The 12,908-nt window shown below is 44.8% G+C and overlaps 1 protein-coding gene across 1 annotated transcript; it reads right to left on the bottom strand.

Moving 5' to 3' along the window:
* Positions 1-234: 234 nt before the first annotated feature.
* LOC103849329 lies at positions 235-1,536 on the bottom strand. Its single transcript, XM_009126110.2, has 2 exons — positions 1,402-1,536; positions 235-1,329 (listed from the first exon to the last, which is right to left on the bottom strand). The coding sequence occupies exons 1-2, from the start codon at positions 1,534-1,536 to the stop codon at positions 235-237; spliced, it is 1,230 nt and encodes a 409-aa protein (XP_009124358.2).
* Between the last annotated feature and the right edge of the window lie 11,372 nt (positions 1,537-12,908).

Below are 12,908 nucleotides of genomic sequence, written 5' to 3'. Positions count from 1 at the left end.
CGAGCTCAAGAGCCTTGTCTGCTCTATATGCAGTTGCTTGTGGAAACACTTGTCTTGTCTGCTTGCCAAGCAAACAGGAGCCACAGATCCCTTTCTCAAAATTGATGTGAGGTACTCCGATCACAAGATCCTTTTGAACCATTACCTTGATTGTATCTATGTTCACGTGTCCCAATCGTGCGTGCCATCTGCTCGACTCGCTTATCGTCGTGGACAGTAGACATACTGTTTCTTTTATCCCCATCCGACTTTATACAATCGATTCCTTGACCTTGTTGCCTTGACAAGTAGTTTCCCGGCTTGGTCATGCATTGTCAAGCATTCTCCTTTTAATCTTATGTCGCAGCCTGCTTCAGTGGCCTGTCCAAGACTGATGATGTTGCTCCTTAGGTCTGGTATATAGTAGACGTCACACATTGTCCTTGTTTCTCCGTTTTTGTCAACAAATTCAATCGAGCCTTTCCCCTTAATGTCGATGCGTGAGTCATCTCCAAACTTGACCTTCCCTGTTATCTCTTTATCGATCCATTTGAAGTACCTACAATCTCCTGTCATGTGGTTACAAGCTCCATTATCAAGGTACCACATGTTGTCCTCACCATTAGATTCGTACTTGCTCGGCATCACCTTCTCTTTGTTTAGATATACCACTTCATTCAACATAAGTTCGTCTGCATCTTGTGTTGAATCTTTATCAGGTTCTTGTGCCTCATGCAGTTTGAGAAGACGATCTGGACAGGTAGAAGCGTAATGACCCATCTTATCGCATCTGAAACACATTATCCTTGACGTGTCTCTCCCCCCACGACCACGGCCTCTGCCCCTATTGAACCGTCCTCCTCTTCCTCTGCTTCCTTTATACTCCTCATGATAATCACGATTGGTCTGTTGCTCTGTATTAGAGTACATCAGTTTGCTCTGATCTTCTTGACTTTCTTCTTCTTCTTGGACACGCTCTTCATAAGCTTTCAGACGTCCCACAATGTCTTCGAAACTTGTGTTCTTGAGGTCAAGAACCTGTTCAAGAGAGGCTACTATGTGTATAAATTTCCTGCGAGGAAGACTCTTCAGAAACATTTTAACAAGTTTTGATTCTTCAATCTCTTCTCCTAAGGCATGAGATTTTGAAGAAATTTCCGATAGCTTACCGACGAAGTCATCTATATTCTCACTGTCCTTCATCTTCAATCTATCAAATTCTGCCATCAAAGTCTGCAGTCTAGCCTCTTTTACTCTCTCTGCACCAATATGACGCATCCTGATAGCGTCCCACACCTTCTTTGCTGTATCCAACTCCCCAACTTGTAGCACTAAAGCCTCTGGAATCGCCTGAAACAACAGAGCGATTGCCATATTGTTCTTATCATCTTCATCCGTTCATGTCTCGACTATACTCCACACCTTCTGGACGCTCAACACGTTCTTCATTCGTATGGCCCATACAGTGTAGTTCGTCGAGTTCAACATCGGACACTTAATGGAAGAATGATTTCCATCCTTCAAATTCGGTGTTGTCACAACTGAAAGATCCCCCATTCTCAATAAGCCGTATGTCGATCAAATATTGATTTTCGTAAGGCTCTGATACCAAATATAGAATTCATGGATGCAAACAAGAATGACTCTCTTATTATAACCTGAGAAAATATCTCAAAACTCAAGTTCTCAATCCCTAAACTCTTGTAAGTTATGTCACAACTTGACATCTCCTTATATAGAGTTTATTATTTCCTAATCCTATTAAACACTACATTTAGTTAACTCCTAAATATATTCTAAGTCCATATCACAATAGGATTAGGTCTCATGTTTATCTCTAAGCTTCTTTTGTCTTCAAGCTTAATCCTACAAAGAGACGTATTATTAGATGAATAGGCAAGAACAAGGTATCGTTACAAGATGTTTTATAAGAACCCTAATTCTAGGCGTCTAACCCTAGTCTCTAAGCCTTGGAGAAGTCGATCCCTTGCTTGAGGGCTGTTGTCGCTCTTATATAGTCGTTTAGAAGTCGGTTTCATTAGGTTAAACTCTTCCATATTCGGAAACATAGAAGGTTCTCCTTGTCGGAAGTTTTCCATTTCTTGGAAGGGAGTAGGGTCCAGGGATCGAGCCCAGGGTTCCCTCTGGTGGGGACCCGGGGAACCCATTTACCAGGGATACGGGGATCTGAGTCCTGCCTGGAGGCTGGGGGAAATAATACCGGGATGTTTTCCCCAACAATTTGCCCCTTATTTCTCGACTTTGTCATCGAAGTCGGGGAAATAATACCGGGATGTTTTCCCCAACAGTTCGCCGGTGGGTCCCGTATCGGAGATAGAAGTAGAGGAGGTTGCCTTTTAGATACAGAAGTTCCATCTCTCCGAGAATCTTGTTATTCGAATTCCCGGTCCTTTCGACACGGTTTCGGATTTCAGGGCAGGTGAAGTCCCGGTCTATGAAGGCTTTTTGAATCAGGTTTCAGTGATCAAGTTCCTTCTTTGATTGCCGAAGTTTCGAGAGCGGTGAATATCTCTCCGGGACAGCTGAATTCTCCCGCCTGGAGGATTTTGATAGCTATGCAAAATCTTGGTGACCTCGAAGGTTTAGTTGTTGGGGTCACCGAGGTTCTGTACTGTTACTCTGTTTCTCCTCTAAATGGTGGAGAACGTAGCTATCATCTGCATACTCGCGGCAGGATGTTCCCAGTTCAGGAGCTATCGAGGTCGGAGAAAAAGCATCATCCGGTTTTTGAAGGGAACTGGGCATCGTAGTTTGCTTTTATGCCTCTTCCAGGATTTTCTTCAACTTGGCACACGGTTGGTGAGTTGCCCAGAGTATCGCGATTCTTGTCGACTTTTATGATATTAACGTTCTTCATTTTTCCTTCCATAGCTATTTCTCGCGCGGATTTCTCTTCAGGGAGGCACGTAATTGAGCAGTTGCTGGGGCTTCCTGTTGATCGCCATGAGATTTCGTTTCTTGTGAGTGAAGAGGCATTAGATCGGTGTAGTATCAGGGGTAAGCTTCATATCTGTAACTTCCCTGTTTCCTTCTCGTTGTTTGTTGAATGATTCTTGTCCCTCAGGCGTGATATTGGACCCTAGGGGTGTGGAGGCGTTGGAGGAGTATAAGAAAGCCGTCGAGGTGATGGCTGCGAGGAAGGCTGCGATTCATCGGGTAGTTCCTACTGGAGGCAGTAATATTCAGTTTACCCGAAGTGGTAAGCGCCAAGCAGCTCCTATTGTGGCTCCTTTGTCTTCTAAGAAGAGGTCTAGAGCCTCTGTTTTCAAGCCATTCATTTCCGCCTCTCGCAGCTGCTCTAAGGCTCTGGCTAATTTGAACTCGGAGGTGTTCCCTATGACTCCCACACATCCGTCATTAAATGAGGATACCTCCAAGGTTATCTGCTCCCTTCAAGGTGATGTTCTCAAGGTAATAATCTTCCTATTGCTCTCGTGACTCCTTTCTTTTTGAGCTCAGAGCTGAGTTTTGTTGGTGCAGGTGACGTCTCAATTGTTCCACCTTAAGGGGAGGATGAAAAACAGAAGCGCTACTAAGGCTGAAAGGGATGCGTTGGCTATCCGGCTTCGTGTAGAGAAGGACACTATCCTGGCCAAGGATGAGGAAATTGAGGCTTGGAAGCTCAGAGTGCAGGATTTGGATGAGGAAAGGGAACGTGTGGAAGCGGAGGATGTTTCCTTGCGGCGACGGCTAGAGGATAAGGAGGAGGAGATGTGCGAACTTAGGCATGCCGCTGAAGTCTTTGATGCTGAGAAGATAAAGGCCGTGAATGACGCAAAGGTTGTAGTTCGTTGGGAACTGATGCGGGAGTGGCTTGATGATCAGACCGACCGTTGGGATCCGATAACTTCCTTTGAGCAATATAAGGTGGTGAAGATCAGTGAAGCCGAGTTCCTTGGACATCCACCTCCTTCCTTCGAGTATAAGCCTTAGGTTCCTGGTAGTGATGAGATGAAGGGGGGCATCAGAACCTCCTGCCGATGATCCTCCTGTCAACTGATTCCTATTTCTGCTAGTTGCGTTTTTAACTCCGTGAAGGGATATCTTTTTGTATTTACCTCAGATGGGGGTTTATTTTGTCACTGCCCTCGGCGAGGGCTTAAAACTCTAAACCAGGCCTTCGTGCCTTTATTTTGTTGTTTTGAACAATGGCCCTGTTGTGGCCTTTTATGCATTCCGGATTTTCTTTTTTCTTCTTTTGAGCTCTTTTGCAGGCTTCTTGATGATTGTCAAAGGACTCAGGGATCTTGGGTGTCTGGGTTCCTTAGAACCTCTGGACGTTTAAAATGACCGGACCTCATAGGTCTTGTAGGATTGGATCTCTTTCGGGACCCTAGGATCACTTAGAGGTTTTGAATAATGTTAGGACCCTGAGGTCCCTTCTTAAGGAACCCGTAGGTCCTGGACCCTAAGGTCTTGATTTGGACTTGTAGTCCCTAGACCTTGAAGTTTTTTTTTACGAAACCCGTAGATTTCTTGACCCTGAGGCCTTTGTATTGGAGTTGGGCCCGAGCATTATAAAGAACTTGGATGTTTACCTTTTCCAGGTCCTGAAGAAATTTGTTTAAGACCCGGAGACTTCATGGGGACCCAAAAGTTCTCGATAACCCTGGGCATTCGGTTTGTATTTTAAAGGGACCGTATGCTGCCATCCTAGGTGAGGCCTCTAACGGTACCTGTGGGGATTTCGTATTCTACTGCTCAGAAGCTAGTCACTATCGAGTTCCCGTGCTGCACTCTGCTTTCTGCAGAAAGCCACTATCAGTCTTAGAGGGCGCTGGTGTGGGTGAAAACCTAAGTGCCAGACTTACGCTGTTTTCCACGTCTGGAGAAACATGATATTTTTAAGGTGCTCCCGGACTTTTGCACTTGCTCAGTGGCAATTATACCTCGTGTCCCCTGTATTAATTTAGCACGTAGCGTTTTAATACATGTACCTTTCACTTTTTTGGTATTTTAGTTTGGGACCCGATATGCCTGAGGCTATACATGGGTTTTAGGTAGTATTGACGGCATACTCGGGCTTGTGCATACCAATTTCTACCTTATGTCTTATACCCGTTTTGTTTTTATGTGGTCGTGCCACTTATCGTTGAGGGTTGGCCAGGATCGGAGGTCTCTTTGACCTGATCCAGCTTGTTTGCCCCTTTAAGTATTATGGTATTCGTACTCTCTCTTATAGTCGGAACTATTTTATTATATAGGCTATGTCCGTAGACTTTCAGCGTACATATGAGTAGAAAAACATAATGCTTAAATAAAAGATAGAATAATTATATAGAAATTATGGTCAGGAGACCGTACAAGATATCAACTTGCGAGATACCCCGGTGGTTAGGCCATGTTTTACCTCTTATTACTGCGTGACCCGTGGGGTTCAACTTGCTTTTGAGACGAATGTCTTCGCTGGAGGGTTTCTTCATCCTCTGTACGGTTCTGCATCTTTTTGAATATAGGGACCTCGTTTGGGAGTTGTTTCATGCCCCAGCCCTTGCGGATCTCTGTGTTGTTGACGTTTGGGGGCCACTGTCTCCTATCGATGAAAGTTTTCAGCACTTCTATGAAGCATGTAGTCGCATTCATCCACTGGAGCAAATGTGTTCGGAGGTCTCCTATCTTCGTCCGGTGCCTGCTGGGTGCTCTCTACCGAGGGGGTTTTGTCGAGGTGTTCGTGCCCCACTCGTTTATCTGTGAGATCGCCGGTTGATAACTGTTGAAGCTTCTGGCTATCTTATTTATGTGAGGCGGAGGACGAGGGTCCTGTGGGGACCAGATTTTTCGAGCAGGTGCAGCCTTGCAGGTTCTTAGGGGAGACCATGGGAAGCGGACGACGTAAGCTCTCTGAAAGCTTTTTGGATGTAGGGTCCGGACTATGCAGAGGGTTCCTAAATTACCCCTATTGTTGACCCCTGATTCCCGATTTCGCGGGATCTAAGGTCTCCTCTGTAATTGATATAAGACCTTGGTCTTCCCTTTTAAGGTGGTATGGTAGCAGGACCTAGAATTCTCCTGGTTTCCTCGGATTGCTCTGATGCCCCAGGGTGTAGGGAACTTCACTATTTGATGGAGGGTTGAGGGGACTGCTCCCATGTCGTGAATCCAGGGTCGTCCTAAGATCATGTTGTATGCCGATTGGCAGTCCACCACCAGGAATTTGGTATATAGGTTGATCCCTTCAGCATATACTGGCAGAACAATCTCCCTAGCGGTTTGCTTGATGATATATCTTGGATTTGACCCGTTTTCATCCATGGTATATAGGTGTTTCACTATATATATATCTATGTTTTCTACTCTTCTAGGTATGTTTTCAGGTTCAGGTGCATTTCGGAGTAAAGCTATGACTTTGGAGCATTTTGGAGCTTAAAAGACATTTCACCCGAGCTGACCATGTAGAGGTCGACGAGAGGAAGCACAATCGATCGATGCACATCCAGTGCTGTCGATAAACACCATGAGATGCCTCGACAAATGAAGATTAATATCGAACGATGTACACAAGTACCATCGATCGATGTCGAGACATTGGACATGCGACATTTTGGAACCAGCGGACTTAAAGCCCAAGGCCAAGCCAAATTACGAAAATGCCTTGACGAGTTTTTAACCTAGTAGATTATATACTGCCTAAATGTTTTGACGGCAGAGAGAGCTTTTTGTTACAGTTTTACTTTGAGAGAGAAAGAGAGTTTTGGAGAGAAGATCACTTGTGATTGGAACTCCTTGTTTTCAATTCTTTTCATCTATACTATGAATTTCCATTTCTTCATTGTCATGAATTGCTTTGCTATGTCTGAGTAGTTCATTTATTAGATCCAGGGTTCAGATAGGTTTGTGGGATTAGCCCCAAACTATAGATCTGCCTTGTTGTCATATTCATGATAGATTTGTATTCATTGCTTGTTTTAGTCTTGCTAACTAGAACTTGATCATAGGATTGCATACTCAAGCACCCTTGTTATCCCATCCTGACATCTATCTATCATATTAGGACTGCTAGAGAGGGCTAACCGCCAATTTAATATCTTAATAGGGCATATCATACTCGCGCATAGGCCGGATGATATCACTCAAATTACCCTAAAGAGTGTTACTCTCTTCAAAAGAGGTCGAGTTATAGTACTTACGGATCGAATCCACAAGGAGCTAGGGAACCAATTAGATCTAAACAATTTATAATAAACTAGGCTAATAGATTATAAAGCAGTAAAATAAATATAGTAAACTATAAAGCAGTAAACAAGATGAACAAGATAATTGTTCAGCTTGGCACGGAGTTGTTTGATGGAAGGATGGTTGCTAGATCTACGTAGCGACCGGGCTCGAGCCAAAGTTCGGTTGCTGCGTAGCGACCAAGCTCTTCCGAAACGACAATATGACACCAGTCCATGCATTCTCGTCAAAACCTTCGATGCTATCTCCCGAAGACCGTAGCAAGCTCGGTTCATGTTTCCGCTATTCTAAATCATCGATCAAACTTTGCGGATTAAAACTGCGGAAAGTTCGTTCTTTATCGAGGGAAGTCGCAGTAAACGCTTCGAGTCGGAAGACGGACCAAAGGGACCTAAAACACGACTCGAGGCCCATCCTACGATTTCTTAACCAAAAGCCCGTAAACCGTGCTACGGTTTACGCTTGGCGCGCAAGGAAAGATAAATGTCAAGTTTCCGCAGATAAATACGAAATTTTGAGGATAATTACGAAGATCGCGAAAAATAGAATATCTTCATTTTATGCTATGACGGCTTAAGGCCAGAAGAGTAAAAGCGTAAACCGACCTTGGAGCGAGTATATAAGGAGTCCTAGGCGAGAGGCATGGGGGAGGGACATTTTTTCAGAGAAAACTTAGCACTTAGAGAAATTTAGGCAATTTTTCCGTTTTTGGTATTTCGAGCTGCGACTCAATTACGTTTAGCCGTCTTAGGGTTGCTAGAACTAGGAATCTCACCGACAGCTCTTGAGCCCAGGCTTATACCTTGTTGTAAACGCTCATACGCAAATTCGGAATAAGATCTTCTTTGCTTTCTTTTCGATTTCTTATACTTTATCGTTGTTATTCTCGTGTTCTGATTGCTTGACGTGTGGTATTAGCAGATATCCAGGTCCTCTAGGAAATTAGGGTTTTCCTAGTTTCCTTATTTAAACGGAAATCGACAGTGCAAATTTCGGTTCCCACAGTTTGGCGCTAGAAGGAGGGGGATACGGATCAATCTAACCCGCAAAAGCCACTCAACGATCAGGAACGATATGCAAGATTCGACGGGCGCGAACGTCATCTCATTCAAGGGGGGTCGAGCCAAACCTCGAAATGATCTCCTTGTTATTGAATTGACAATTCGGTATATCGACGTCGCTAGGGTGCTAATCGACACCGGAAGTTTGGCCGATATCATCTTCAAAGATACTCTCGAAAAAATGGGGATCAATCAATCCGAAGTCGCGAAATACCCTAGCCCACTGCTGGGACTTTCGGGGGAAACGACCATGGCCTACGGGTAAATTAATCTCGCCGTCAAAGCCGGAACCATGACGAAAGTCACAGAGTTTTTAGTCGTTGACCGTCCTGCATCCTACAACGTTATCATGGGGACGCCATGGTTGAACGCCATGCGTGCAATCCCATCAACGTACCATCCTTGCCTCAAGTTCCCGACCCCTAACGGAGTCGAGGTAATATTGGGAAATCCGAGAGTATCACAGGTGTGTTTCGCCGCATAACTAAAACGAAAAAGACCTGTCCTTGCGATCACTCCCAGAAAGGTGGAGAAAAAGATCTCCAACGAAGACACACAAAGTCGGGATTCAGCGGAACTCTTCTGGCAATCTCGTAACATCGCAGCCCTGGATGAAAAATGCGAGCCAACTTGTGAACCCGTGGTAACAATCTGTCTCGACGAAGCATTCCCGGAACGCTGCGTCGAGATCGGAGCCAATCTCCGCGAGCCTTTGAGGACGGAACTCGTAACCTGTCTTAAAAAGAATCTCAATACTTTCGCATGGGCCGCGGAATATATGCCAGGGATTGACATTAACATAAAGTGTCACGAGCTGAATATCGACCCAACGTTCAACCCGTCAAACAAAAAAGACGGAAGCTAGGACCCAAACGTGCTTCTGCAGTAAACGACGAGGTCGAAAAACTGCTTAAAGTCGGGTCGATAACAGAAGTAAGATACCCAGACTGGCTCGCCAACCCTGTAGTAGTCAAAACGAAAAACGGGAAATGGCGAGTTTGCGTGGATTTTACCGACCTGAACAAAGCATGTCCAAAGGATAGTTTCCCTCTACCGCATATCGATCGATTGGTAGAAGCAACAGCGGGCAACGAGTTTTTATCCTTCATGGACACCTTCTCAGGTTATAATCAAATTAGGATGAATCCCGACGATCGCGAGAAGACTGCATTCATTACCGATCACGGAACCTATTGCTATAAGGTAATGCCCTTCGGCCTCAAAAACGCTGGCGCAACTTACCAACGACTCGTGAACCGAATGTTCTCCAAACAACTCGGAAAAACAATGGAGGTTTATATCGACGACATGCTCGTCAAATCCCTCCAAGCAAAGGATCACGTGTCGCATCTCGAGGAATGTTTCGCTCAGTTAAATTCCCATAACATGAAGCTCAACCCGACAAAATGCAGATTCGCTGTAGCATCAGGGGAATTCCTTGGCTACCGGGTCACATTTCGCGGCATCGAAGCAAATCCAAAACAGATCAACGCATTGATCGAGATGGCTTCTCCAAAGAATAAGCGGGAAGTCCAAAGGCTGACCGGCAGGATCGCAGCACTTAACCGATTTATTTCGCGATCAACAGACAAGTGCCTGCCCTTCTATGATGTCTTGCGAGGAAATTAAAATTCGGATGGTCAGAAGAATGCGAAAAACGCCTTCCAACAGCTGAAGTGTTATTTAGCTACTCCTCCAGTCCTCGCAAAACCCGTGGAAGGGGAGCCTTTATTCTTATACATCACTGTGTCAGCAACGGCCGTGAGTGGAGTCCTGATCAGGGAAGAACGCGGGGAGCAGAAACCTATTTTCTACATAAGAAAAACCTTGCTGGATACCGAGTCTACGTACCCGTTAATGGAGAAATTAGCATGCGCAGTCGTAACATTGGCCCGAAAACTAAGACTATATTTCCAATCCCACACAATCGTCATCCTCACGACCTTTCCCCTACGGACAATTCTGCATAGCTGTGGGAACCGAAATTCGCACTGTCGATTTACGTTTAAATTAGGAAACTAAGAAAACCCTAATTTCCTAGAGGTCCCGGATCTCTGCGAGAGCCAACGACAAGTGACCAAATATATGTGGAAATCGTGAAAAGATAACAAACGAGTTTAGAGAAAATAGTAAATCTTATTTCGAGTCTGCGTAAGAGCGTTGCTATCATTACAAGAGATCATAAAAGCTTTGGTCGCAAAAGCTGTCAGCGAGTTACCTAGTTCTAGCAGCCTAAAAGCTCAAACCTAGTTGAGTCGCAGCTCGATAACAAAAGACGAAAAAGATACAAAAAAAGGTTTTTTGATTGATTTCGGACTGAACCTTGTTAAAGGCTGCCTACATACCCCTTTCGAGGATCAAGCCGAACGTAGTTCAATTGATAGATCTGGACAAGAGATCGAACTGCCTGGGCGAGTTCGTCTAGTAATTGAGTGCCAGTCATAGAAACCGAACTTGTCGAGAATAAAGCCTAAAGTTTCTAAGTGCAGAGAATTCCGAGTCTAAAAAGCTCTCTCCATGCCTCTCGCCTAGGACTCCTTATATACTAGCTCCAAGGTCGGTTTACGCTTTTACTCTTCTGCCCTTAAGCCGTCATAGCATAAAATGGAGATATTCCATTTTTTCCGATCTTCGTAATTATCCTCAAAATTTCGTATTTATCCGCGGAAACTTGACATTTATCCTTCCTTGTGTGCCAAGCGTAAACCGTCATACGGTTTATGGGCTTTTGGTTAAGAAATCGTAAGTTGGGCCTCGAGTCGTGTCTTAGGTCCCTTTGGGCCGTCTTCCGACTCGAAACGTTTATTACAACTTCTTTCGATAAAGAACGAACTTTCCGCGGTTTTTACCGCAAAGTTTGATTGATGTCTTAGAATGGTCGGAAGACATGAACTGAGTTCGCTACGGTCTTCGGGAGATAGCATCGTAGGATAGACGAGAATGCATGAACTGGTGTCGTATCGACGTTTCGGAAGACTTCGGTTGCTACGTAACGACCGTACAGAACGCACGCTCGGTCGCTACGTAGCGACCAAGCAGGACGGACGCTCGGTGCTATGTAGCGACCGAGCTTGGCTGTTCTCGGTCGCTACGTAGCGACCGAGCGGGAGGGACGCTCGGTCGCTATGTAGCGACCGAGCTGTGTGCATGCTTGGTCGCCGCGTATCGATCGAGCTTGGCTTATCCGTGGTCCGATTGCCGTACTCGAGCTTGTCCGCGGCCGAATTGGATACATGTCTGTTTCCTTCGGACAATCGGTATTTAGTGGTTCGATTGAGATTTGAACAAGATTTTACCTCAAGGCTCTTTGTAAGAATATCTTTACGAAGATTACTTTTTCGTAAAAACGTTCATGCTGATTTTTACGGACTTTCAGGCATTGATTCCGTCGTGACTGATTTTGACCCCAACAGTTAGCCTACCAGCTTGTTAGAACCATGAGCTTACAGCGTGAGGTTCTAGCAAGTGGCCTGGCAAGTTAGGCAAGTAAGGTGAGTTAGGCGGAATTAATGGTTGAAAAGGTCAGTGGTAAATGGTCTTCTCGCTTTTCTAAAAGTAGAACGCGATAAGATTGGGGCTGCGCCTTATGACGGCTGCCTACGTACCCTTGTTGAAGGGATCAAGCCTTTCGTAGTTCGTCTTGGAGTTAAGGTTCTTATGACTAGTTTTCCAGCGAGACCTTTACGGTCTAGTTTTTATGTAGCGATTATCAGGAGTGTTGCTGCCGATGGCATTTTGTATGGGTGTAGAAGGAAGACTACGAGTTGTCATCTCGTAATCTAACTCTGTGTGAACTGCTATATCTGTAATCTGTTTCGAGAGTTTTCTGCAGTGTGTAAACTTGCGGGATTTCTGAAGATTCTCGAATATTGGCAAAGAAACAAATTTTGGGATCTCGTATCAGGGTGTGTGATACTATGCCTAGAGATGTTAGAGACCAGTGCGCTGGGTTTAGGGCAAGACCTAGGTTTACTCCTGGTTTTAGAGGGTGCGATGACTAATTCGACTTACGTATCCCTTTTCAGTTTCATCCTGAATCCATACCGATTTAAAGTCCGCGATAGGTTCTCGGCTTATACGACTTGTATGGTTGGAACCGAGCATCTCTCCAAGGACAATTATTAAGCCTCCTGGAAGTGCTGACCAAAAATTTTGGGTTTCTTTTATAGCGCTATAATCCTTGTGTCGGATGTACGAGAGTCATCTCTACGAGATGGCTAAGTCTGTTTAGGACGTTGAGAGTTTGTTGTGAGCAGCAACAAACTTAATGGTAAAGAATACCGTTTCGAGTCTTCGCGAAGGATATGTTTTGAGAAGATGTAGTGCGTATGACTGTCTGGTCTTCCAAGAAAATGTTTTTATCGAGGAAGGAAATTTCGTCGAAGAAAGAATCTTCAGGCGTTTGCGACGTCTCGCGATGCTGGAGATTTGTTATTCTTTCGTATGCCGCGTTTCGTGCTCGAAATGTTTGTGGGCTTGAAGATGTTTCGTGATGTTGCAAGGGTTTAGTCTTAGCCCTGCGTTTGAGAAACGTTCTTGTTTGACTACGGATGTTCGCAGCAAAAATTGTTGTTCCTGTTTGGATGATAATAATTTGATTTTCGATCGAGGAATTAGGATTGAGGTGTAGCGTAAATTTATCCATGGGAAAAGCGTTTTCCTTCATAATGTTTT

The sequence above is a fragment of the Brassica rapa genome, chromosome A05 (genome assembly GCF_000309985.2).
Source record: "Brassica rapa cultivar Chiifu-401-42 chromosome A05, CAAS_Brap_v3.01, whole genome shotgun sequence".
Taxonomy (NCBI): Eukaryota; Viridiplantae; Streptophyta; class Magnoliopsida; order Brassicales; family Brassicaceae; genus Brassica; species Brassica rapa.
Note: the sequence above shows the minus strand (reverse complement) of the source record. Positions and strands in the feature narration are given on the sequence as shown.